Source organism: Sturnira hondurensis, unplaced genomic scaffold (assembly GCF_014824575.4).
Source record: "Sturnira hondurensis isolate 20B ecotype Veracruz unplaced genomic scaffold, ASM1482457v3 Scaffold0019144, whole genome shotgun sequence".
Taxonomy (NCBI): Eukaryota; Metazoa; Chordata; class Mammalia; order Chiroptera; family Phyllostomidae; genus Sturnira; species Sturnira hondurensis.
The window spans coordinates 3052338-3079244 of record NW_028091775.1 but is presented as its reverse complement, the minus strand read 5'-3'; the positions used below and the strand labels follow the sequence as shown (position 1 = coordinate 3079244).

Sequence of the window (26907 nt, the reverse complement as noted above, 5' to 3'; positions counted from 1 at the left end):
GATTTTTGTCTCTTCTCCAAGTAGCTCACTGTCTTTGTCACAGGATTATGGAACCCAGAACTGGAAATATCGGGACAAGAAGACGATTTCCCTCTTGCAGGGAAAGTGGAACATCCTCCTTATCTTCTTTCACTGAGACCAGGCTAAGTGACACTGAGAGGACAGAAAAGAATGGTCTCTAAAGAAATTTAGCCAGTTTTTCTCATGCCAGGGAAGCTGCAAATCACATCTTGGTGCCCAGATGATTCTCAGAAAAACCCAAAGCACTGGAGTAAAACTGCAATTCACACTCATAATCAATTGGAAGGGGGTCCTGACATTTCATAACTAGCTTCTCTCTCACTTTATCTGATCAAATAAAATGACCTCCAAGACCTCAGACTCCAAAAATCCTAGCCAGCTTGGAAAACCAGTGGTTTAAACTTTGTTTCGTTTGGTTTCATTTGATAATCACAACACGGACAGTTCCAGCTTCCCACACTCTTATCATGTTATTTTCAAACAGAGAGGAGCTAAAATGGTTGTTGTCTACTGGAAAGAATTTCTGAGAAAGGTTTGCAAGAAGAAGAGTTTAGCCATCATCAGTAATAAGAGACCTTTAAAAAATGAAATTTACTGTTGTAACGTTTTCAATGCCATATCATGGCCTAAATTAGTTCCAAAATAAGAGCATTTAATAACATGTTTCCTGAGTTTTTTGGGGTCTCATTATTCTCATTTTAAATTAGTAAAAAAACAAAGAATAGTGACTGGAAACAGATTATCAACTTTGCTTTGTTATTTTATTTTTTCTATTAAGATTATGAAACCCTAGTGTATTTCATTTCTTGTAGTGAGAAGTTGTCTCTCAGGTATAGGAGTTGCGTGGGTGAAAAGGAAATAGACCACATGATCTTTCAGCGATGGCAGAGACTGCTAACAGCGTAAAAACATGTGTTCGTTGGGGTGTGGGTAACGCACAACAAAAGGGCTGCTCCGTGGTCTAAGGAGAGCTCTGTTTTCCACTTACCCTCTCCTGAGGTAGAGTGGAAAGCATGAAAAACTAGGGAGAATGAGTGGAAGATCAAATCTATTTGGAACAAAGATATTCAGACATTGGAGTACAGGCTTTTGGAAAAATATATTTATTTGAAATCTCTACTATTAATATTCAAGGGTATCAGTTCAAATGCTCACAGTCTGTCACTATTAAGACTGTAACTTGGCCACTACTGGTGTGTACTTCCTCGGGTAAGTGAACTACGAACCTTCTTAATTTCTTCATTCATGAAACAGAGGAGGAGGGTTAGTACCTGGTATCGAACTTCGGGCCCAATCCTCATATTAACAGGACAAGAAGGCAATGATGGACAGTGTTATAATGGGAAGGTAAATTCCTATGTATATTAAGTAGGTTCAAAATATTTTCTTTTGGTTAGGAAAAAACTTTTTCATGCGTTTTTCAGTTGAATCATTGATAACTAGTGCTCTACAAAAATACATAAATAAAGAGGACCCTCATGGAGGTAGTAAGCTTTCTGTCAGTGAAAGGATAGCCTGTTGACCAGTGATAAGTGATTTTGGGAAAAATACTTCAGCAGTAGTTCTCAAACTTTAGGATGCATCAGGATATCCTAAGAAAACTTGTTAAACCATAGTCACTGGACCAATGTCCAGTTTCTGATTCAGTAGGTCTGGGGCAGGGAGCCCAGGAACCTGTATTTCACGTTTCCTGGTGAGGCTGATGTAATGATCTAGGGACAAGTTACTGAGAACTGGAATACAACATCGGGAGGAAGGCAGGTTAGTGAGCAATGAGATCCCTTTTGTCAGTTTAATTTTAGTTGGGAATTTATATCTAATTAATGATAGAGATGTGGATATACAAATATGAATTAGGAAGCTAGAAGTTTAGGTTACACTGATCAGCCCATAATCACACAGTACAGATATTATTAGTATTGTTATTACTACTGTTATTATTATTATTCAAGGTGGGAAGACATGGACAACAATTGCGATTCACATAAGCGTTTTCATTAAAACTCTATCATCAATATTTGGAGGGTGTGAACAACCTAGTGTTCCTGTACTGAGAGGTGACCAGAGATCCAACTTGAAAAGTGACCCTCAAACGAAACGAAACGAAACAAAACAGCTCATGAGACGCCTCACATTTCCCTTCTGCAGACACATTGACACATAAAAACATTCATTTCACCTTAACAACCAACAAAACTTAAAAACTGTTTTGTATTCAGCTTTAAATAAAGGTAATCTGTTTTATCTTCTAAACAAAATTTTTCTCCCATAATCATTTTAATATCAAATTGTTGTATATAGGTAGGCTTTATTCATCTTTTACTTGCCAGGTGTCATCTTTTCTATCCGACCTCCACCCTCGCCCCCTCAATCCCTGCAAAGCCTACCAATATGTTTTTTCATGTTGTGCATTAAAGGGGTTTGTGCTCTATTCCTCACCTGTCAGGTTTACTGCTCCATTTTAATGCAGCAAAAAAATAAAAGAAAAAAGAAAAAAGAAAGGCTAAATGTTAGTTGGCCAATGGTAATGAGTAACCATGACAACCAAGATTTAACAGTGCTCACAGGTGGGGACACATAACTTACACACATTAGCAAAATGACAGCATATCAAAATATTTAAAGGCCTCTAATCACGGAGTAAATGGAGGACATGAGGGTACATTGCTAAATAAGGCATTTTTGAGTATGTTAACGTCATATTTGCTTTCATCCATCAATTTACAAAATATTGCCAGGATTAATCATATTCCAGGAGGTATTTGATGGTAGAGGTGCAATTTGATTTTTGACAAAATATACCATGAGAAAACTACTGCTGTTCTTGAAGGGACTACAACATTATTCCATGAAAGAAATTTGTTCATTTAAAAGAAAGAGTTCTCAGTGAAGAGGCAGGTTATTTCCTTAATGATATAAAATACTTGCACTTTGCATTGAATGCACAAAACTTTACACAACTGGATAATACATCATGAGTAATAACGTGGCAGAGATGAGTTCTTCAAACACCTTTCGGCAAGTCAGGTGATCATAAATCTCTTCTCCAATAAAAGATTAAACACATTTTCAGTTTTGGAAATAGTAATAGTCATCATTATAAATCTAGAGGGCATCACCCATCTGTGTAGTGGTCTAATCCAGGAAAGTGTTTTATCACCAGCCAGTGCTGTGACAGCTATTTCCTAGTCAAAGAGGCTGCTGTCTGTGAACACAGCCCCTTCACACTCCCAGCCACTTCCACCCGCGACAACAAGTGGGCATGCTTCCTACAGAGAGTACGCCCTTCACCCATAAAGACATAATCTGAACAATCTGCGTGGTGAGGCAAATTGCAAACTATTTAGAGGGTTCTCAATTATAAAAATAAAGATGCCAAGTCTACCTTAATGTCAACAAAATATATATTCATGTTCTTAGACTATCTGGCTTGGAGATAATTTAGTCCATCTCTTTTCAAAAATAAAAAAGTCACATTACATGGTACATAAAACATACGAAAAGAATAATGAAAATCGTAACAAGCATACAGGTTAATTCTCTTCTTAATTTTAAGGTGATTTACCTGGTGGTGCCAGGTTTTAAAAAAATCCTGCTTATATGTTTCTAACTTACTCATTTTTTAATCAATGAGGTCATCAGTTGTTGGAAAATCTATTCTGCTGGATGGAAGAGAACTGTTCGGTGAATTATCAGTTTTACTTATTAAAAGGCTGTTGATATTCAGATGAATAAATAGAGTGTACAATTCCCTTCCTCTTTTATAGACATGTCGACCTCACCACACACATGGGTACATAACTGGTGTAAGTGTCCTAGTTTGAAGGCTTTTGGAACCAGTATATTTAAATTATAGGCCTGACAGTTTTATCATAGCTCTTGCCAGCCAAGACAAAGGCAATACTGAGTGATGGAGTACGCCCGTGGGGGGAACAGGGTTTGAGACAAGGAGAGTAGCAGAGTACAGAGACAAGGCCCACAGAGGGCGAGTGTTGGACCTGGGAAATGCTGAAGTCTTATTTCAGTCACATCTACTTCATGGTCTTCCCATGCTAAAGTCTGGGGGGAGGTTTGAAAATTATTTACTGTCTCTACAGTATCCGTTCTGGTTAGACTGTCACCATTACGGATGATGGTTTTGTCTAGATCATGCCTTAGATCTTTCCAGCGTCTTAGCCTATATTCCTGCACCAGTACATAATAAACACTTCTCATCCATCCTGAAATGATTTCCCATATATCTGGCCTACCATTTTATTTTTAAATATTTTCTATATTAAGAATTCCTGGAAAGTTCTAGAACAGCTAAAACACCTTACATATTTTAAAAATGTACAGGATAGATGAATACCTAAGAGCATTCAAATGCTTTATAGATCTTTTCACGTGTATGTGGTGGGGAGAAGGGCACCATGGAGTCATATTTAAAAAACATACACTCGACCCTGGAGGGGCAGAAATAACAGAGCACACATTTTATCACTTGGTGTTTGATGTTCTCATTATAGAGCACTGTTATGAAAAGGGTTTAATTACCTAGTCTACGTATTTATTTTATAAATGAGGACACAGAGACCCAGAGTTCTGGCACGACTTTCAACTCCATAGAGCCAGCTAGTCACAAAGCAGGGACTTTAACTCAGTTTTACTGATTCCTAAACCTTGCCCTCTTATCTCTGTACATTTTGAAATCACCTATAGGGTATAAAATTTCAAAAAAAAAACTCACACTGCAAGATAACTGGTAACACTAAAGACCTGCCGAATATATTTCAATTTTCTGGTTATTCAGAAGGTATTTTAAGGCACTTACAAAGCCTCGGTGATATTGTTTTGTCCCTGATTATCCACGTATTGTGGTTTTACAAAGCACTAGAGTAAAACAAAGCCAAACGAACAGTACCGTCAACTAGTGCTACTTCTACATGAATATAGTAATAGAACTATGTCTCAAGGTCTCCTCAGACAGCTTTATATAGACAAGCCATCCACAGCTATGACCTGCTCTAAACACAAGTGGTCTTGTAGGCAGGTGTATATGAGAAACAGAATTATCAAGATAATATGAGCCAACAGTATTTTATACTCACTCCCTACTCAAAGTATCATTTATATACAGGAAGTGAAATACTTTAAAAATGATAATATAGTCAATTTTAACAACCTATGTATAAACTCAAAGGCACCTAAAAGGATGAAGTATTTATTACATAATTAACTTTGCACAGAGTCCAAGCTATAAAAGACACTATTTACTGCCTACAGAAGATTTCCTCTTGAACTGCCTCACAATAATCAAGAAGGACATTGTTGGGTCTACTTGAATTTCAAGTCAGGAATGTTCTTTACTGCTGAAGCAAGCATTTCTATTTCAGAAACGCTTCATGGGCCTTCAGATGGTTAGCTAAATATACTTAGCATTCGAGGATGTGTGCATCTCCCAACAATTGCATTAGAGGATGCTTGCATATGCACACACTAAAATGCAACTATTTTAATGGAGTCGTAAAACCTTTAAATATGATGCATTTTTTGTGGGATTAGGAAAAATTATAACGGAGTTGATTTTTTTCAGGCACATGCAAATGAAGAATGGGAAATTTAACTATAAATGTTATCGAGGTTAAAGTTATCAAGGTTAAAATCCTATTTCTTCACATTTGCATAACTAACTCACAAATCTCAAGCACACCTTTGCTCAGCAACCTGACTTAAGGATAGTCAGATATATCGCAATGAAACACCACTTACAAAATAAAGCAAGCATCTTGTCCATTTCAAATAACCACAAAATATCCCATGATGTGGTCTAGAAATGCAACTGTCAGCAAGCACATATGTGTTCTGATTTGACTCCCACAGTAGGACGTGATAACTGAATAAATATTTCACTGAAAACAATTATAATTCTACTCTTGCTTTTTAATCATTCTATTCTCTTTTGGTCATAAGCACAGCACATGAACAGCAAAGGCTGTAAGCTCCTGCTTGGACGCACCCCTGATCTGTTGCTGCTCTGGGGTGTGTAGCTGCCTCCTGTGTCCTGCTCTTCCCTCTTGTCCAGAACGGAAGCAATCAAATGCAATGCACACTGGAGAGGTGCAAATTGGGATGAGAAGGTTGAAATCACTGAGGAAGAGGGGGCTTTTGCCTTTAATCATTTGCTTTTTTAGCTCTTTTATGACATGGATAATTGAGTGATGGCAGTGATCAGGAAAAAATAATGATGGATATGTCTTTCTTCCCAGCTCTAAAATAGATTAGGAGATTTAACAGGTTATGGTTATGTACTTCTTTCTTTAAGTTGTCCTTTTTTTTCCCTTAGCCCTTTACTCACACTGAAATAAAATGGAATGTAGTTTCATAAGAGAAACTTAAAAAAAAATTAATCTTTATTGCCATTTGATCTTTTTTCCCATTATCATTTAGTCCCCTTACATCCCCTCCACCCAGCAATCACCACACTGTTGTCCATGTCCACGAGTCCTTTTTCGTTTTTGCTCAATCCCTCCATCAAAGATGTGTCTGGAAGAATACACTTTTGATTCAAGAGAAGAAGTTATGAAAAAAATAAAGGCTATTTCAGGAATATAAGAAGACATTTATCAAAGGAATACAGTTAGAAATAATTAACATAAACCTAGTGAAGGAAACTAGATAGAAAAAAGAAATAATAAAAATAGGATGATCAGATTAAGCATGTAATAAGCAAGACTCACAATGAAGAAACTCTCATCTGAGTTTGAAGGTTAAGGTTTTGAGGAGACAGAAAGAGAGGGGAAGGAGGAGGGAGAGGGAGAATAAGAAGGGGGGTAAAAGAGGGGAAGGAGGGGAGGGAGGGAGAGAGAAGAGCCTATTTCATAGCAGAACAAAGAGATCATCAAAGACTATTCTAAAAGATGGCGCACTACAAAGGAAAATGGGAACACAAATTTTCATGAAATAAAACTTGAATCAGAAGAAAAGTTGTTATAAAGGAGGAGAATTCAGAATTTAGTCATTCTAAATTTTAAGAGAATATATTGTTAGTTTTTATTGTTTTATATATTTATAATACTATAATTACATTTTTAAGCCAAAAAGCATTCAGAGGTAGAAGAATTGTTAATGTTTTTCATTCTAAGTAGTGATCTGGGGGGCAAACATTTGGCTTATAAGCAACGGGGGCAGAGATACAATTTAAAGAGAGTGGGCAATTAGCAAACACGGGTAGATGTGACTCATTTGCATCCCAATTGTCATTAAAGACACTAAGTCAGACTGGTATTTGGGAGGATAAAAAGAGAGGTGATTTTTTTAAAAAGGATAACGGTACCTCACATCCATTTTTGGACACAAGTGAGAATTCAGTATTCAAGATGTGGAAAGGGTTAGAAGAAAACCAGGGAAAGAAAAAGTTCATTGTCTTCCTTTTTTTCCTTCTCTAATCTTCAAATTTTAGCTACTTTGCTAAGTTTTGAGAAATACCTACAGGGAAAATCTCAGTGCATGTGCACATCAGGGTTATGAAGTGAACACAAATGTACAAATTTGTAGTATTTCAAAAACCATGTTGAAATCACTTAAAACAATCGAATGCAAGCTTGCATAGAATTATCTGCTTGTGAACATACTAATGTCTCAAATGTCATGCAAAGCGCTCATACTACATAAAATAGCTCAGAAGATAGAGGCTACAATTCATGCACGCTGAGCAACAAAGTCTATACCAAATACACTCAATGGGATTGTACATTGTAACCTTTACATTTTGTTTGAACTCTAATGAAACACTTCCCACTGATTATTGGGGCTATCCTGAAGTATTTCTACCCAGATTAACCAAATAATGACCACAGAAGAGTTACCAAGTCTTCAAAAATGAGGCAGCCCCTAATATTGTAATAGAAATACTGGGCAAACCTACCTTTTATAAAGAAGAATAGCTATGACAATGCAGATGATAAAGACCACTGCAAGGACGGGGCCTACAACCCAGATCAGGCCTTCTTCTTCATCTGTGATTGGCTGTGGATCCAGATCCATCGACACAACGGGGTCGGAGTAGGGACTGGTTGCATACATCTTCTGAGGAAAGACAGAGTCTATGTTAGTTACCAACGAATGCCTTCTGCTGTGTATCTGTAGCATTAGAAGAAGCAAATATTGGCGACAGTGTGGATTTGAAGATAAGTGTGTGTGAAACAATGTAATTAAAAAGGAGAAGGGAGGAGAGGGGAGAAGGAAGAACATCTAAATTTCCTTACATAGGGAAGTATTCCATAATAAAATCGTTTTTGATGATACACATTATTGCAGATATACTGTCTCACTGTGGTCTATCCATGGCATACTAAATGATATTATGAAGTATGAAGTACTAGTAATTAACCAGTTGCAACATGTTCAGTGAGCATTTACATTGTGCTAATATGTTCCATGCTATGTAAAAATCAATGAAAATATTAGCTCCAGCATTCAAGACATTACCACCTAGTTAAGGAGACCAGATTTTAAAAAGTAAACATTTATAGAGGAAGATATTAGTATTTAACTACATGCTAAATTACACAAGTAGTCCTTAGTACTGTGTACATTAGTTAGAAAATAGAGGCCAAATAATCCAGAAAGTCTAGAATTTCAGAAGAGAGATCCATTGTTCAAGCTATAGATGCAAGATCTATAAAATTGACATTACGGCTTTCCAGAACACAGAATTTTTTAGAACTTAAAGGGACATAGCAGTTCCCATTTACTTTTATCAGTTACTTCACAGAGGCTAGTGTGGTTGTTCCCAACTGATACAGAGAAAAGGAACCCCTTATACAGTGTTGGTGGGCATGTAAATTGGTCCAGCCAGTATGAAAAACAGCATATTGGCTCCCCAAAACATTACAAATAGAACTATCTTGTGATCCAGCAATCGCACTCCTTGGTATATATCCAAAGGAAAGGAAATCACTGTCTCGAAGAGGCATCTGCAACGCTGGGTTCACTGCAGCGTTGTTCACGATATCTAAGAGGCGGACACAACTTAGGTGTCCTTGGATGGATGAAAGAAAATGTGATCCACATTAGTGTGGACATTCATCTATACATATACAATGAAATATTTTCAGTCATTAAAAAAAGCAGGAAAACCTGCCATTTGCAAGGGCACAGGTAAATATCCCTGGAGAGGAGAGAAGAGATTGGTCACTGCCAAAGGCTGGATGCAGGCCATAGGGTAAAAACCTTTAGTTATAAGAAGTTCTGAGGATCTACGTTCAGCTATGGGTAATAGTATAGTACTGTGTACCCAAAAGTTGCTGAGAGGAGACCTTAAGCACTCTCACCACACAGAGAAGAAGAGCTACTGTGTAAGACGATAGATGTGTTAATTATCCTGATGGTGGTAACTGTTTCACATGTATATGGATATCAATCATCACTGTGTACACTTCAAATACATACATAATTATATGTGCCATCTTCCCTCCTCCATAAAACTGGAAGAATACATTTACCCAGTGAAAGAACAGAATGAGTATCTATGAATTTGATTTTCATAACATTTTACTTGTTTTGGTCCTGTTTTAGTCTACCTTAAGACTGTTTTCTCTTAACTCTGTCCCTTGTTAGGGCCCTATTTTTTCCTTTTCCAACAAAGAACAATCCACGTCCATGGGCTGCCTCACCTCTCCTCCCATTGGCTCCTCATCTCTTCTCCCTTCAGCTCTGGCCTGAGACTCTCATTTGCCAAATCTAATTGCCATGATCCAGTTCTTACCCTCCCAGACATCTTTTCTGGCTTTGCCACAGTTGAGCAAACCTTCTTTAAAATTCCCTTCTCTCTTCTCTGAATTCTGTACTCAACCCGTCCCTTCCCAACCTTGCCAGCTGATCACGTCCTGTTGAGTTAACTGCCTCTGCGTCTTTCCCACGCCAGCCTTCTTCAGTTCTATTTACTGCTAGTCTCTCTTTTTCTCCCTTACCCGGCAAGGTCATCACCAGTGTTAAATACCAACCTCTATGCAGATTACTTTCTCACTACTGTTCCTAAACTCACAAACTCTGATAAGCCCCTGCCCTTCATTTCCAATTGTTTGTAGAAATTAGTACACATATTCTCAAGTTAAGAACTATGCGTGTCACTTCCTTGCTTCCCAGATATACCCTCCTTCTGACTTGCTTATTCTTCTCACCCCCTCAGTAGCTAGGACTGAAAACCTGCTGATTTTATTTAATCTGTGTCCCCCAAGTCCATCCACTTTCCAGTCTTCTGGATACCACTTTCCGTCAGGACCTCATCATGCTCCCCCAAACCACTCCCAGACTTGCTTCCTTCCTCACACAGTCTGTACTGCTGATACAGTAAAACTATAGCTATGAAGCCTTCAGGAGGATCTCAGGTGATTCTTACTTAAACCTAGATATCAGCATCATTCTTAAGGGCATCCACAATTTTGTTTTGAACTTCCTTACCACATATAACATATTCCATCAAAGCAAACTTCTTGTTATTACTCCGCAAATACTTTATTCTTTCTCTTTAACTCTCTCTCACAAGTTCTACAACATTTAGCTTCAGAAATCCAACGAATCTTCATCTCCACTTAAATACAGCCTTCAATGAAGCTAATTCTCTTTCACCAGAAATAATCAATTATTCCACAAAATGTAAGTAAAAAGAATTTTTAAAAGTTGAGAAAGTCCTTTATTCTTTTTTACATGACATTCATCAAATTTTATTTTGTTTTTTTTTTTATCTGTACATATGTCTTCTTTCCTTTAATGAAATTATAAACTTCTGGAAAATAGGGATCTATATACTACTCTTTGTGTTCGTATGCTAGAAGCAGCTAGTATGGGACTTTGCACTTAGTGAATTCCCAACAAATCTTTGTTGAGTAAAATAAATTGTTCATCTTTTCAAATGGCTGACGTGATCAAGGCACAGAAAAATATGCTCATTTTTTCCATGATCAAGAAATATATTTAATTTTTAATCTGCATTTAAACATATTTGTGATGGGCATAAATTCTAATTTTAAGTGCAACAAGCTCAGTAGTCAAGCTGGAGAGGACACACTTGTGAACTATCCTTCCTTCCCATTTTCCTCAGAAACTGGGAAAGAGATTAACAAGACTTTGAGATTTTCTAATGGATCAAAAAGATAACGACTCAGTATATTTACAGCCTTCTAAAAAGCAGATAAGAAAAATATGTATATGTAAAGATTTACACAAAGGGCTTGGCAAAGACACTAAATCTCCAAGAAATATGATTCTCCACATAACTATAATCGTTTCAGTTCACACTTTCTCCGTTTTGTGGGTCACACTCAAACTGGCAGACAAAAGCAAGCAACATTCTCGATCTAAAATTCCTTACCAAGGGCCTTTGAGATAACAATCTTGGTCAGCCAAGATAGAAACCTAAACAGAGGTTTCCCCAAAGCATACAGATCAGGAACCAGAGACGAGCAAAATGAAAGGGAAATGAAACTGTAAAATGACACCAGCCTGTGAAACTCAGAATTCGTGCAGTGTGTGGGGGAACAGAAAGAGCAGACCTTGGGTCGTTCTACACCTGTCCTCTGATGTTCTTGATAAAAGGCAGCGGATTGGAGTAAAGCTCTGTCTTTGGGGGGGGGGGGGGCACATGTTCTCTATGCAAATTATCAGTCTACCCTTGGAGTGATTAGGTGCTTTATTAACAATCATTCACAAAAAGTAGAGGCTTAAAGGACTGTATCACTGCTAACAGCATACTAGTGAGAGACAAGTCTCTTCCGTAAAGTAAACGCTGGCATGAAAACACGTATGAAACACAAAGACCATGCTGTTAGTTGTGAGAGCGATATTAAGATGATGAAGGGGCACTTCAGACAACACATTTGGAAAAAACCCTAATACATCATCAAAGAAACAGGGCAACGGCATACAAGGGGTTGGTGCGGACCCTTGTCAATGGTGATGCACTGAAACACTAGTAACAACGTCTGAGAGACACCGAAATCACAGTCTTCAACATGGGTACAACCCTCCTGGTGACCTGCTGCATTCTCTGCTCTACCTCAAGGGTCTGCATGCACTTTCTGAAACGTCCTAGAGCTATTTACAGAAAATTATTTTCAGATGTCTAAAAGTCAGTAAAAAAAGAAAGAGATGATCTCCAATATTCCATTAATCTTGATGTTTTGCCTTAAAACCTCCAAGTAGAGCAGGGGCCCTTAACCTTTTGGGCACCACCGGTTTCCTGAAGACTGGGGCAGGAGGAGGGGTGGGGGCCACACACAGGGGGCAGAGCTCAGGTGAGCTTCGCTCAACCCACTGTGGTTGTGGTGGGGTGGGGGCGACAACAGGCAGAACTCCAGGGAGCTTTAGCTTGTGGCCTGGTTCCTCACAGGGGGCTGACCACTAATGGTCAGAGGCCCGGGGACTGAGGATCCCTGAACTAGAGAGAGAGAAAGCATATCCATGTATTAAAATTCCAGGAAGCCAGTCACTTTGTTTTCAAATGACATTTTGTGTACAAAGGTAAACCAGGCAGAAAGGCCTCCTTTGTGCTTTGATCTTCCACAGGGGAATTCCTTCAGGCACTTGAAGAGAGGCCCCATTGTACATGCTCACACCTGATGTGGAGAAAACTTTGATACAGGCCTCTTCTGCAGGAAAGGGACGGGCTCAGCTGAGGTGCCACGCCTTGTCAGTTTTAGGCCCTAATCTATTAGAAAGATACAGTGTAGAATACGAATATTAAATGTTAATGTGAACTGCCACTTCAAAAGCTGTCCCCTTCCCATCTACATTTTCTCTGCCTCTCTTTCTAACGTTCAAAGCAACTGAAGCATAAAATGACATAAGAGCAAGATGAATTACATAAAAGAAGACAACTCATTATTTAGAGTACCTTAGGAATTCTCCATTTTATTGAATTATTTTCTAACTTTCTTGGCTTTTCACTGATAAAGTCACTGGTAAATTGCTATAATTAAAGCAGCTGGCTCTGCTTGCCTTTTCCCAGACAGAACTTCCTTAGAGAATCTGAGTAGACAGCACTGTGGGCTCACTGGCTGTTATAGGGAAATAAAATGCAATTACTTCCTATTAATATTTTCAACTACCTGCAAATGTGATATGTACAAGTGCAGAGCTTGTTCGTATTGTAATCACACAGGCTGATGTCTATTAGGTATTATGCAAGATTTGTTTTTTGATTACAGCCATGTTCAAAGGGTGAGGAAGGATATTGTGAGGACTGATGGGTCTCACCCTCCTATAAATATGTGTCACATGGAAAGGTCTCCAGAAACCACGCTCTAAGGCTTGGGCACTTCACATACTTGAAGCCCACCCAAATCCCTTCCATTAGAGACACGGCCCTGTTTGCAATGAAAGCTCAAGAAGATTAGCCAGCAGTGTTCACAAAGTAGGGAGCTATTACATTAAGTTAATACAGCATGTGAGAATTAATTAGGACGGATACACCCATGTATCCCCAAATAATCACATCCTGCGGAACTGTGTAAGGATGCCATAGGAAAGAGGTGCCGTCACAGTGAACTTACAGACTCCGCATGTTCCATCACTGCCAACACGAAGAAGACGTATTCTTGGCCACTCTGGAGCTGCTTGTTTGTAAATCCGCCGTAATGTTTGTCATCTCCCAGGGTGAACTCGGTGGGAAGGACGTCAAAGTGGGCGGCTATGTATGGCTTTAATTCAACCTCTCTCCCATAGCGGATGCTTCTGCGTTTCCTAGATATCTCTTTGAGCAGCTTGGGAAACAGAGAAAGAAAGGTAAACAATAATCCAACGTAATGGAAGTTTAACGGGAGAAGTTCATTCAGGACTGGGAACAACCCAAAGGCAATTTGTCTCACTTCTTGTGGCATATCAGCATCACCACAATCTCAGGTGTCTCTGGCAAACGCCCATCTTGCTGTCAAGGTAAGAGACAGGACTGCCACTGCCAGGCCCAGGCTACAGGTACAGGACAATGAGATCCTTAGCGGTAGCTCATATCACTGTCTGCCCTAATGACATCCTCTGGAGTGCAAAACTTGATTACAACTTGTCCCCCAAAAAGTCAGCTAGTCACACAGGCTTTATTGTTATTTACTAAACAAGTAGAAAACTCAGATAAAGTCATCTAAACCTTCAAATATCGCTAACTTTCCACAGAGGTTAGTGCCATTTCAGATTATTTCTAGTTATGAGATAATTTATATGTTGCAATCTCCCTCGAATCTGCAGGAATAAAACCTGATGACCACTTTTTAACTGACAATATTAAATAGATATTGTCATTCATTTCACATTTTCTAGGTTGACTTGGCTCCTTGATTAAGACACTTATGAAAACTTTATGGCAAAATTACTGATTACTCTTGTTTTTTAAAATGGAGATGATGATAGTAAACACCACACTAATGATATCTCCTTAGTAGAATGAAATCTTAGGACACTCAAGGGCAGGCTCCTGTGACCATAAGGGCTGCAGGCTGTGCACGAGACGAAAGCCACATTTATGTGTTGGGAACCTGATGGCAAGCTACACCCTCTTCTACACTGAGAACTGTGAATGCGCTCAGCTGGTTCAAAACGGTGACCCAGGAAACGTGAAAGATGGACTTGTGGTTATATAATCTGCACCATGTTATTTCTGAATAACTTTTCATTTAAACCATCCTCAAATTTTCCATGAAATTTGAGTTTACTGACACAACTAGAATTATATGAAATATAAGCTATTTCATGAAAACCACAGTAGACTGGGTATAACCCATCTAGCAAATTTGGACCATCTGATGATACATGCAGGTAGGCTGATCAATTACACACCATCTGGGTTACAATAAATCAAGGCCAGAAACTTAGTAGTATCTTTCAATCCTTGTGTCAAACTTAGGTTTACTCATAATAATGATAACAATGACAATAATAGCTAATATTTATCAAGCATTTCCTAGGCACTATTCTTAGGAGCCTGAACATGTATGTGCTCACTTACTCTGACAACAACCCTATAAAGTAGGTTACTGTCCCCATTTTATAAATGAGGTAACTCAGGCATAATAGAAAGTGGCAATACATAACCAGACTCAATTGATAAAATTACACGTAAGAGATTTTGAAACCATATTTTTGTTTACTTATTGGCTGCACAACATCAAGGAAATAAATTCAGCAATTAAGGTACACTGATAATCTAAACTGTTTTAATTCAGTCTACATGTAGGCATATAGAATTTGTGCATCTGCTTTCTTTAACGCGGATAGTATGTACTTAGATTTCCTTTTCCTGATTCTTTTTACATGTTATCTTAAAAAACTTCTGAGACCATATATTTAATGCATCACTTGAAAAGTCATTACAAAGGTTAGTGTTGATATTCAGTGAATAATGGTCCATTACTTTAGAAGGACACATGCCCTGCAGATGAGCTGAGCAGCTTTTTGAAGCTGGTTAATCAGAAACATTTACCATCAGTTGTTTATGTGACCATGTCGCCTCTTCTACTACACTGATCAAACCCTACACCTTGATTCCATTCATATTTCAGATGTAGGCAACTGCCAAGATTCATCCCCATCACTGTCATCCCATGAACACCTTTGACTAAGGTCTCTTTAGAAGACTTTTGGAGAAAGTACGTTAGAAAAATGTATTTGAGTGTTTGGTGCTCCTTAAATCCAGTGTGACCTTTTCTTAAGGTCAAACCTGAAAAATCAGCTCTGCCCTGTAGGTTGCTCCCATCTCCATAGGATGCTTCCTGTGTTATTCTTAAATGAGTCAAGTACGCTCAGATGACACCCAAGTCTGTCGAAGTTACAATCTCAAATGACCACATCATTTCACAGAGAGCTTTTGAAGTACAACACGATGAAAGGCTTATGATATATTACAAGACCTGCCCTGAATTAAATATAACTAACATTTTAGGAGTCATTCTGCCCCAAATCCATCTTGACTAGCAATGTCTGCTCTGCCAGTCTGACCTAGACAATGGGAGTTCCAGTCTATAAATTTATTATGGGGAAATTATCCCCAGACAAAGGACAAATGAGCTAAAAAATATTGAGAGTGACTCTTTAGAAAGCCTCTTTCCATTTTTTATGGGCCTAGATGTGAGGCATATATGTGGAAATCCCCTTAGGCCACCCTTCGAGTTGAGGATATGGTTTGAACAACTTGAACTATAGATCTGGTAAAAAAAAAAATCACTTGGTGAAATACATTTAAGAGAGGAACACTGCTTTGTCAAATCTGGCACTACAAAGCTACAGATAAAATTACTACAATGCTTTTATTATCCATGGCAGGAAAAAAAAAACACACAAAAAACTGTCTGCAGGGATTGGAAATTGAATGAGTATGCATGAAGTGAGGTCACAGCCTACTTTCATTTGTTCCCTTCCACTGTGGTTACAAGATGTATTGGAGGTAACTCAAGATGATATATCAAGGGCTTTGGTTTCTTATCAGAAATAATTTTCATTTTCCAGTCAATGCATATCTTATTTCTTCCACCATTAATTCTACAATGTGGTCTCAATTATATCAGTAAGAAAAGTGGGTAACAATCCATCCTGACCCCCAAATTTTGAATTAATAAATGTTCTTTATCAAACTATTATACAGATTAATGCATCACAAAGTGCGGGATGATTAAAATGACCCTTTGTTATGGGAATCAGCAGCACAGACCCATAGAATTTAATTGCGAGAAAGTTCAATGTCATATAGCTCTATACTTGAATTCATTAGCATTGCTGTGCATTCTGGAGGTTAAAACCTGACTGTGAAAGAGAATCAGCTTCCTATTACTTATCACCAAATGGCTCCACTTATGTGGAAATCTTATTATTTAAAAGTATTAGATGTCACTGTTGGCCAGGATCTTAATCCCTTGAAACTTTTTTTAAATAGGTAGAAAGACTCATAGAGTCTACAAATTGCCTTTTCATTTTAAATCCAAGTCCAGCTGAATTTGGTAATTCAACTAAAACTGATTAAAATAATAAAGAATATCTCAGAATTAACTGATTGCAACTAAAAAATACCTTGTGTCAAAATGGTCACAGAAGATCAGCTAATAATTTTGCATATTTGGATGAAGAATAACTATTTATCCAACACCAGAGAAAAATGATTTTGTCCCTTTATTCTCAACAGCAAACAATAAAATTTATAATGTAAAGTACTTGACAACATTAGTCGAAGGGTGTCTCAGTTCATACTTCTCCGAAGCTCGTCTGCTTGCTCAGCAGTGACACAAAGACACAGTGCTGACCCTGAACACACCTCCCCTTCTCAACTCGAATTTAACTCAGAGGAACGAGGGGGATGACGACAAACCACACTTCTACAGATGACGTGTGTCTGCCAAAGGAAGCTACCAGCCCTTACGTGTCAGGTCACTGTCTCCTCGGCGCAGACATGTATGAAATAAACGTCCCTTCCCTGCAATGCGGTTGGGGGCTTTTTGCTTTTCCTTGCTTTGTGTTAGCTAATTTGAGGCAGGGAAAATACCTAGAAATAACAGGTTGGGCAGTAATATGGGGCCGCTATTGTACTAAAACTTCCCATTTCCTCAAATGGGGGCTTTCTTATTTGCCCACTGAACTGATCGAAACCAGAATCACGTTAAAATAGGAAAGTCTCTCCTGCACTTCAAAATTGGAAGCATAGCCACTAACGTGCTGTGCCCTTCTGGGCAATCTGGCTCAATACATCTGATCACAGCTTTCTGATCTCACTGGAGGTAGGCAATGATTAGGTCTTGTTCTTCAGGCTATGTGTTAACTTTCAAAAACTACAAATATTCTTTCTACAAAATGAGTATAAATTAAAAATGTACCTATGGTTGTGGTAAGGTTTTGGAAATTAAAATCATACTCATTTAGTATCTGCTTTATTCTTTGTACTGTCTTTCTTCCTTAGCTCAAAATGTCGTTTCTTTTGTCTGCCCCTGCAGTTCAATACAATTTTGAGTCTGAAATCCTACAGAGCATAGAATAAGGCAACCAAATGCTAGTCAGCATAATTCTGGGAGAACCTGGTCAAGAATGCGTAGTGGGTCAAATGTTGACCTCTGCTGCAAAATGCAGCTTAACACGTGTGACAGCTGCCGCCACCACTGCACTAATGAAGGGGGATATGGAATTCACCGCATTGGCCATCACGTCTCTGCTGACAGTTCACTTCACTCCTCACACCTCTGCGCCACGTTTTACAAAGGGCAAGGGGCAACATATTAGAGCTAACAAAGATTAGACAGGTTGTGAGCTTTATTGCAGCTTAATGTCTTCTAATTAAAGCCAAGGGCTCTTTGTTGTGATCCCTGGGGGTTAACACGCCCACGGCACCGAACAGCCAGCTGACCAGCCAGCCACGCAGACGTCAGCACCCGCGCTGGATGCTGAAAGGTCTCGAGGAAGAGGAGGAGGATGTTTAAGAAATTAAATAACTAATGAAAGACAGCCAACAAAGACATAGTTACCTCATCTAATTCCATTTCATCTGGACTCTCCCATGGCTTGATAAATTTCCCACGAGATTTCTTCAAAGGCACAATTATTATGTAGTAACCTCTGCACAAGAATGCGTAGACAAAAATAACATTAGTTCAGAGAGAAAGGTAAAGGGCTCTATCCTTAAATCTTCCACAGACCAGTGATTGAGACTGAAGGCAAATTATGGAGATGGAGTGACTTGTCCGTCAACCACAAACAACCACCTGTTTGTTCAATTTTAAAAACAACACGGGCAGACATTTATGTGTGACTTCAATGAGCTTCTATGGTACTACCACCATGGTTGACGGCTCTTTATTAGGGATCATAAACAGAGCGGCCACAGTTTGTTGGGACCCTCGTGCTGGACACATCCAAGGCTGGTATATTGAAATGCACCAACACAAGCTGCTGGACCCATATCTGCTACGGCAGCAATTTACAAGACAGTTTTTAAAAAGGGGAGTGTAAAGTTCTCTTAGCTCATACAATGCCTATGTTATGAGAATGATACGTTTACTTATCTAGGCCTAAAATACCCCTGCTTTTATTTGGATAAAAATTAAGAGGTGAAAAATTACTCATGATCTCACAACAATTTTCTAAATATGCAAAAATGCTCCCCTTTCCTTCTGCCCATCAAATTGTAAACCTTAAGATCATTACGACAGAAATTTGGAGACCATCACCACCTAAAGGCCTTCAAAATAGTTCTCAATGTAATACATGCATAGGGAGAGACAAAAGTAACCGAGCTCTCCAACTGAGAATGGTTGACTAAAATTTAACTAACGTAAAAAGTAACCTGCCCCCAGATATGGGCTGTCAAATTGTTTTGTAACTTCCATATAGTCTGTACTCTGCTCTTGCACTCATGGCTATGCTAATGCCAACCTCTGGTAGCCATTATATAAGGACTTTGCACATACGTGTATAATAGTGGCTAACGTTTGAGTCACTTCCTACTTCCTAGGCATTATATCACTGCATAATTTCATTTTGCCCCCTCAAAAATCCTATAAGAACAGATAACAGAAAAAAAAGACAAATCCAGAGAGATTACATTGTTGCTTCAGTTAAAACAGATATTAAAGAAATATAAGTATATCTTAATCCTAGCAATTGTCTAACTCTTTATTTTCTTCCTTTTCCCCCTTGTATAATTCAGTACTTATTAAGAGCTCCATACATTTTGTGGAGATTTATTTTGAAAACAAACACATGCATACACACCCAGCCACACTCACAAGCTTTCAGACGGCTGCCACACAGGGCAAAGGGGTGGCAGGGTGGGCACTAACGTTGTGTCACGGAGACCAACAGCACGCGTGGGAAGGCCTCTTTCTACTCAACTCACAGCACAACCTGTAACAAACTCAGCAAACACTCTATGATAAAGAATTCCATTTCCATAAACAGAATGTAGAGCTACAATGTCCAGTGCAGTAACCAGTAGCCTGTTGTGTCTGTGAAGCACCTGAAATGCGGCTCATCTGAGCTGGGATGTGCTGCCAATATAAAAGACACTGGATTTCAGAGACTTAGTGTGGAAAGTAAATGTAAAATACCCCAGCAATAATTTTCAATAGTGATTGTACGTTAAAATGATTATATTGTGGATATATTGGGTCAAATAAAATGTTATTAAAATTAACTTTGTCTTTCCTTGACTTCTACTGTAGTGGCTAGAAAAAGAAAAATTTTGCACGTGGCTCTCATTACGCCTGTTGGGCAGTGCTATTGTAGAGTGCTCTGGCTCTGCCACTAACCTATGTGGTCTTGGGCTGATCATTTACCATCCCTGAATCTCAGCTGTATATTCTGAAAAATGGAAGTAAAAAAACAAATGCCAGACTGCTATCTGGGCAAGACAAAACAAATTCAGAGAAAGCACCTGGCCCCAGCGTACACAGACAGCACTCAAATAATTGCTGCCTAGCACGGACCACTGAGGTGGGAGAGACGCCGCTCAACCACCTTATTCAGCAGGGCACAGTGAAATTCCCTGTCATGCAGGTTAAAGAACTCGACAAAGTCTTTCCTGCTCCCTAACCAAGAATTCAAGTCAAACCAGATGATGATGCCAGACCCCTCTCTCCACGGTGTGCTCTGAGCCACTGATCAACCGGTTTACAGGAACACATCACCAAGCCATTCATTTTCTTGCCTTACAAATGATCTTGATGAACAAGGAGGGTGAGGAGAATAAAGACTTGGATTGTATGAGAGGCGCTAGTATCTTTTGTTTTGTAATCCAGAGTAAGCTGCCTCCTCTCCCTGTCCTCCCACCACCCGCAGAATTTGCCAAACAAGTCCATCATGTTAAATGAGCATGGAGAAGAATGACAGGAATGCAACTGAGCGTGCAAAATAACACTGCAGATGTACTTGATAAACACACTTGTCAGGGAACCTCTCGCTTCTCCCTACCAGTTGCACAAAGTCAGGACAGGTTCTCTTTGCCTAAGTAATGATAATGAACACTGTCACAGAGCTCCCATTGTCCTCATTTAGAATCTTGTAAATCAAGGTTAAGCTGATGCATCCTATTAACTTTTCTTTCTGCTTTCATACTTGAAGTTGCCATTCTTGTACAGGAAAAAAGAATCCGTTCTTTCTTCTGCAGCACTCTCCAACTATTCACATTCCTTGTAGGTGCGAGAAGAATTGAAGAGCCTCCCTCTCTGCTATTGTGTGGCTGGACATGATCCCCACTGATGTCTAAAGCGTTCATCTAGACTAGTCACAGTGGAGCCTGCTTCAAAGCAGCTCTCATCCAGCGAAAGAAATGGGGTGCTGGGAGCTTGGAATTCCGTGCAAAGGAATGTCTTTCTTGGGTCTAAATCCATACATTTCCACTGTGTTCTCTGCAACTATGGCTTTGTCAATACCCATGCGGTTGCCTCTCCTGAAACCGACTTCCCCCCGAGGGTACTGCTTCACTTGCAGTCTCACATGGTGGTGGTTTGTCCCCAGGAACCTCCGAGTTAGGGTTTGGGGTTTCTTTTCTAAGACAGGCCCATGAACCACCAGGGCTCTGAGATCCATGAAATCTGCCTCTCCAAAGTCAACATCAACCACTCTGCTATAGCCAACATCTGTCACTGCCTTCCTGTGCGCCTGAAGCCAAGGAGCTGAACACAGGTTGAGAAGTAATGCACAGGGCGGGATGATGCCATAAATGAGCACTCGGCAAACTCGCATACGCCTTCAACACTTCCTGCCAATCAACCACAACTTCTTCAGTTACCCAGTCCTTCCATTTTACACATTAATATTTTCAAACTTCCTCCCCTGGCCTCATACCTTGAACCTCCTAACCTCCCCACTAGATGATGGCCTTATCACTTACACACAGAGAAAATGAAAACATTCAGACAAGGACTGCCTTATCTTCTATTTACCAAATTATTGGTTTGACCAAAAAGTCCATTTGGTATTTTCTGTAAAAGACACAGTTTTCATTTTTACCAATAACTTTATTGATTTGGATGTTTTGAGTATGTCAGCTATTCCTTAATATTGGCTTCTAGTGGGTAGAGGCCAGGGTTGCTGCTAAACATCTCCCAATGTATAAGACAGCCCGACAGCAAATAATTACTTGACCAAAATGTCAACTATTTTGCAAACTACTTTTGCCATGTTCGATCATTCACAGAACCTTTTCCACATACTGTACAAATCTTTTTTTTTGCATTTCAGTTGCATTTTAACCTTTCTTGAATAATAAAGCATAATACACCAAAATGTTGTGTATTATCTTCCATCTTCAATATTAAAATGGCTGCACAGAACCCAGCAATTCTGATGCTGTTTTAAATGCCCACGGAATGACAGCTGGCACAATACAATTCAACAAAATTGTTTCTAATGAAGTTAAAGACAATGAAGCACTACCACTGCCATTGAAGAGAAAGAACAAGTGGACTTTTTGGTCAACCCAATACAAGCCTACCTAGATGCGTACACAACCGTAAGCTCTCCTTCTGGAACAGTAGAAAAACTGGCCCTACTGGTCCCATCATTTCACTCTCAAGAAGTTTACCACACACCATACCCCTTCTCTCTCATACATCTCAGCTGCTTCTTCCTCCTTGGATCCTAAACATTTGCTCTCAACTGACATAAGTATCTGCCATTTAAAAGATGTAAAGCAAACCACATCCGCTCAAGTCATCATTCTCTCTGTCCTACCCCTCGGTGCCCCAATTCTGAGAAGAGCCCTACGCTCTTGCTGTTCTCAGTTTCTTCACCTTCCACTCACTTCTTGCTGACGGTGCTCTGGCTCCTGCCTCATCAGCCCACCTCACTGCCCTCACCAGGGTGCTCAGCCACCTTGGTAATGCTACGCCAAAAGGAGAGTTTTTGACCCTCTTCCTTCTTCAGCTTTCAACAGAATCTGACAAAGTCGGTAAGAACCTCTGTCTTTTTTTCTCTGTATTCAGCTCTCCTGGTTTTCTACTCATATTCCTCACCAGATTAACATTATTTTCTTAGCAGCATTTATTATGTGCTACCCGGTTATTAAATGACAGAGTTCCTCAAGGCTGTCCAAGAACTTCGCTTCACTCCTTTTTCCTCCTAGGAGTTTTCATTTCTCCTTGAGCATCATTTTTTTTCTACCTACAGCCACAAGATGGACAGGTTCATATCTTCAGCCCAGAATGCTCCTCTGAGCTCTATAGGTTTAGCCAGTTCTAACTTTACGTCTCCATTTCCATGTCACAAAAGAACCTCAAATTTATTAAAATTTTTAAAAATGCCTCAAAAATAAATCTGCACTTAATATCTCCCTCTCTCATACCCAACCCACTACCAAGTCCTATGACTTCCAAACCCTGTCCCTAGTGTTCTCATCGCTTGTCATCTCAGTTGTCACCTCCTCAGTCTCACTCCACAGTCATGCATCTGATTGCTCTGTCTCCTAACTTTCTCTCACTATTGGGTTCGAACCCCTCTAGTCCAGTCTCTGACCAAGTTGTACGATCTAAAAACAACTTGCTTGAAATGAAAGAAGTAAAGAAATTGCTTCTGAAACTAGATCAGCTTTATGTATGGGTAACATTGAACTTTATGCTCTGCTTTGCTTGTCAGACCCAAAACACCCTTCTCAACATAGACTTTAGCTTTTAAACTAATAAGACAAATAAATAACTTCAGGATAAATACATCTAGAAAGCCCTTGACTAGTTATAAAGGAAGCTGTGTTTTCCCAATATATTACATTTAATTAGGGAGGTTAAACCTAACCTTCAGAATTTTAATTATATTAAGTAAAGTTTCACTAATTTTATTTACTATGTGATTACCCAGGGTCCCAGCTTCATATAATTACACTGGAAGGCGAGCCCTGGTCTCTGCGGCAGTCCCACTTCCAATCAGGCCAGGCTTCCTGTCTGAGCAGTCTGTATTAACATTCTCAACCTCATTATTTAACCGGGAGGTTGAAATCCGTTTCAGGGTTTAATGAGGAATTTTATTGCTTTCATAAGTTTTGATTTTCTTTTTTTGCTATAGTCATTTGGGTGTGTATTGTTTAAATAAAACTAATTTACCAGAGAAAAACCAAAGCAAGTCGAATGCTCCTTCGGGTTTCTACGTGTACATTAAGGTTTCAGGGCTGGGCTCTGTGTTGTCAGAGAAGCTAACTGTCTTAAGCCTCCTTTTCCTCACTTTTAAAGTGCAGGGGACAATGCTGAACTGCGGTCCCCTTCTCCCTCCACCTTCTCATGGAGATCCTCCTGGCACACTGCTCCAGGGCGCTCCGTGTATTTCCAGGACCTGTGGCCTTGTGGTTGTGCCTGCCTCCTCTTGGCACTGAGTGAGGCTTGTCCGGGCCAGTCCTGCCCGTGCCTACTCCTTGTGGAGTTCTCGATGGTCTAGCAGTTGTCCTAGAAAAAAACTGTCCTTGCTTGGCCAACACATGCTATGGCCATGGGCAAACATGCAGGCTCTGGAGCCACACACTTCCTGTGTTCAAATCCTGCCTTTCTAGCTCTGCTACTGTGTTGCCAGGGCAAGTCCGTTCATCTCCACATTTCCTCAGCCTTGTAATGAAAAACACCCTTCTTGTAAAGATTGCATCGGTTCATGTGCGCAGTGTCCTTCTCAATAGCGCCTAGGAAGCCCCCTCTCACTACTATCATCAGCATCAACCACGTGACCTTGGCCAGGCTATTCAGTCTTTCTGGGCCCCACCCAACTCACCTGTAAATGGGGAGGAGGATGCTAACCACACAGGGTTTTTGTGAGGCTTAAATAAACCCCCGAGTACCTTCAGTACAGTGTAAAGCACTATACAAATTTAAGCCTTTACCACTTCAATTGCCAACATGTGGTGAATGAATTATTTCTCATTAAACTTTAAATAGATATCACTTCACTGAGCTGTGGTGGTGATAGAATAGTGGTGGTACAAACTTTATAAAGCAACTTTTTAGGCCGTGCTTCTAAGACTATCTTCTTCATTAAAAGAAGAAAAAGTAGAGAATCTGAAAGCAAAATCAATGTGACCAAAGAAATTCAAAATTTCATAAAATACTCCTTGTTTCTATTTTTCATAAATATAAAATGTCTACTGTGAAATTAATTTATGTTGGGTGTCTTCTGGCAACTTTTTCTCTTAGAGTAATCTGCACGGCACTTTTTTTCCCTTACCACCCAGAGTAAAATCTATCTCTATAAAGTTCTGTCTGTGACCACAATTTGCTACTGAAAAACTGTGGGTTTGCTACATTTTCTGACTAGCATTCTGCCTCCTAAAAGTATTCAAACACAAGGCTGAATCGCTACAAAATTCCCGGTACCAGAACATGCTGTTTCACGAGAAATGGAGTCTTTCCCTGAGGGCACACCTTCGCTTTGCCACACAAAAACCAATGCAGAAGCAAGGAACTACGGCTGCACTACATTTATGAGAGACAAATTCCTCTTTAATTGGTGAGGAGTTGGGGGTAGTGATCAGGTCTCCCAAGTACCGTGGCCAGAAATGAGAAAAACATGGTTTCTCTCGACAAACAAAACAACCCTTCAATCGCCAAAATTGAATTTTACTAGAAAGCAAATGGGAAGCATTTTTCTAGGTAGCTTTTACCTAAATAAAAGTTAGCAATGCACACCACAGCTCTGGAATCAATTGTTACCTCCCCTTGCTCTATACACAAAATACTTAACAAAAAGCTACATTCCTCTTTGATTTCTACACTCGCCAGTTACTGCAAGTGGTGGGACATGGCACACAGACTCTTGTGATTTGTGACCATTCCACACGAACCCACCCAGAAGGATGGATAACTACACTATAAAAAGTCACCCTGACACAAATTATCTGGATGATGATGATGGTGTTTGCTAAGTGGAGATTTGCTTTTTCATTTCCCTTGATTCTGATACTTTCTCCATTCAAGTACTTTTCTAGCTTAGTTTTTTTGCTTTTTGCTTTTTCTTTTCTTATTTAACCTTTATTGTATTTTTTGTCCCATTTAGTCCCCTTATACCCCCTCCCCCCCCCCCAGCAATCACCACACTGTTGTCCATGTCCATGAGTCCGTTGTCCTTTCTGCTCAAGGTCATCACCCCCTAACTACCCTCTCCCACTAGCTGTTATCTGGTCTCCATTTATGAGTCTGTCTCTGTTTTGCTTGTTAGTTCATTTTGTTTGTTAGATTCCACATATGTGTGAAGTCATATGGTATTTGTCTTTCTCTGACTGGCATATTTCACTCCGCAGAATGTTGTCCAGCTTTATCCATACTATTGCAAAGGGTAAAATTTTCTTCTTTCTTTTTATAACCAAGTAGTATTCCATTGTATAAATGTCCCATAATTATTTTATCCATTCATCTACTGATGGACACTTGGGCTGCCTTTATATCTTGGTGATTGTAAATAACGCTGCAGTGAAGATAGGGTGCTTATGTTCTTTCAGAGTAGTGTTTTGGGTTCCTTTGGATGTATTCCCAGAAGTGGGATTGTTGGCTCAAAAGGCAGATCCATTTTTACTTTTTGAGGTATCTCATACTGCTTCTCACAGTGCAAAAGGGTTCCCCTTTGTGCACATCCTCACCAGCACTTGTTTGTTGATTTATTGATTATGGCCATTCTGACTTGGGTGAGATGGGATCTCACTGCGGTTTTAATTTGCATTTCTCTGATGAGTAGTGATGCTGACATCTTTTCATATGTCTACGGGCCACCTGTATGTCTTCTTTAGAGAAGTGTGTATTTAGGTTCTTTTGCTCTTTCTTATCCCTACAATGGCTAGAATATAGTTTTGAGAGTCATAATTTATTTTGAAAACATTTTTTCATAATTTCTTGCTTTGCTTTGTTTTGTTTTCTAAGGTCTCTTTTCTTTGTTACCAACTCTTATCCCTTTTCCATAATTCCCACTTGAAATATAAGA

The 26907-nt window shown here is 39.4% G+C and overlaps 1 protein-coding gene across 23 annotated transcripts in view; it reads right to left on the bottom strand.

Annotated features, from left to right (window-relative positions):
- PTPRD (protein tyrosine phosphatase receptor type D) overlaps positions 1-26907 on the bottom strand; it is a 520593-nt gene that overhangs the window by 132449 nt on the left and 361237 nt on the right. For 15 of the 23 annotated variants that reach the window (XM_037070904.1, XM_037070905.1, XM_037070912.1 and 12 more), the window contains 4 exons: positions 18492-18582; positions 13554-13763; positions 7928-8088; positions 2461-2472 (listed from right to left, as the gene is read on the bottom strand). In XM_037070904.1, coding sequence (XP_036926799.1) covers positions 2461-2472; positions 7928-8088; positions 13554-13763; positions 18492-18582 — 474 coding nt within the window. The remainder of the gene's footprint in view (positions 1-2460; positions 2473-7927; positions 8089-13553; positions 13764-18491; positions 18583-26907) is intronic. The other 8 variants (XM_037070906.1, XM_037070914.1, XM_037070915.1 and 5 more) reach the window with 1 other exon arrangement.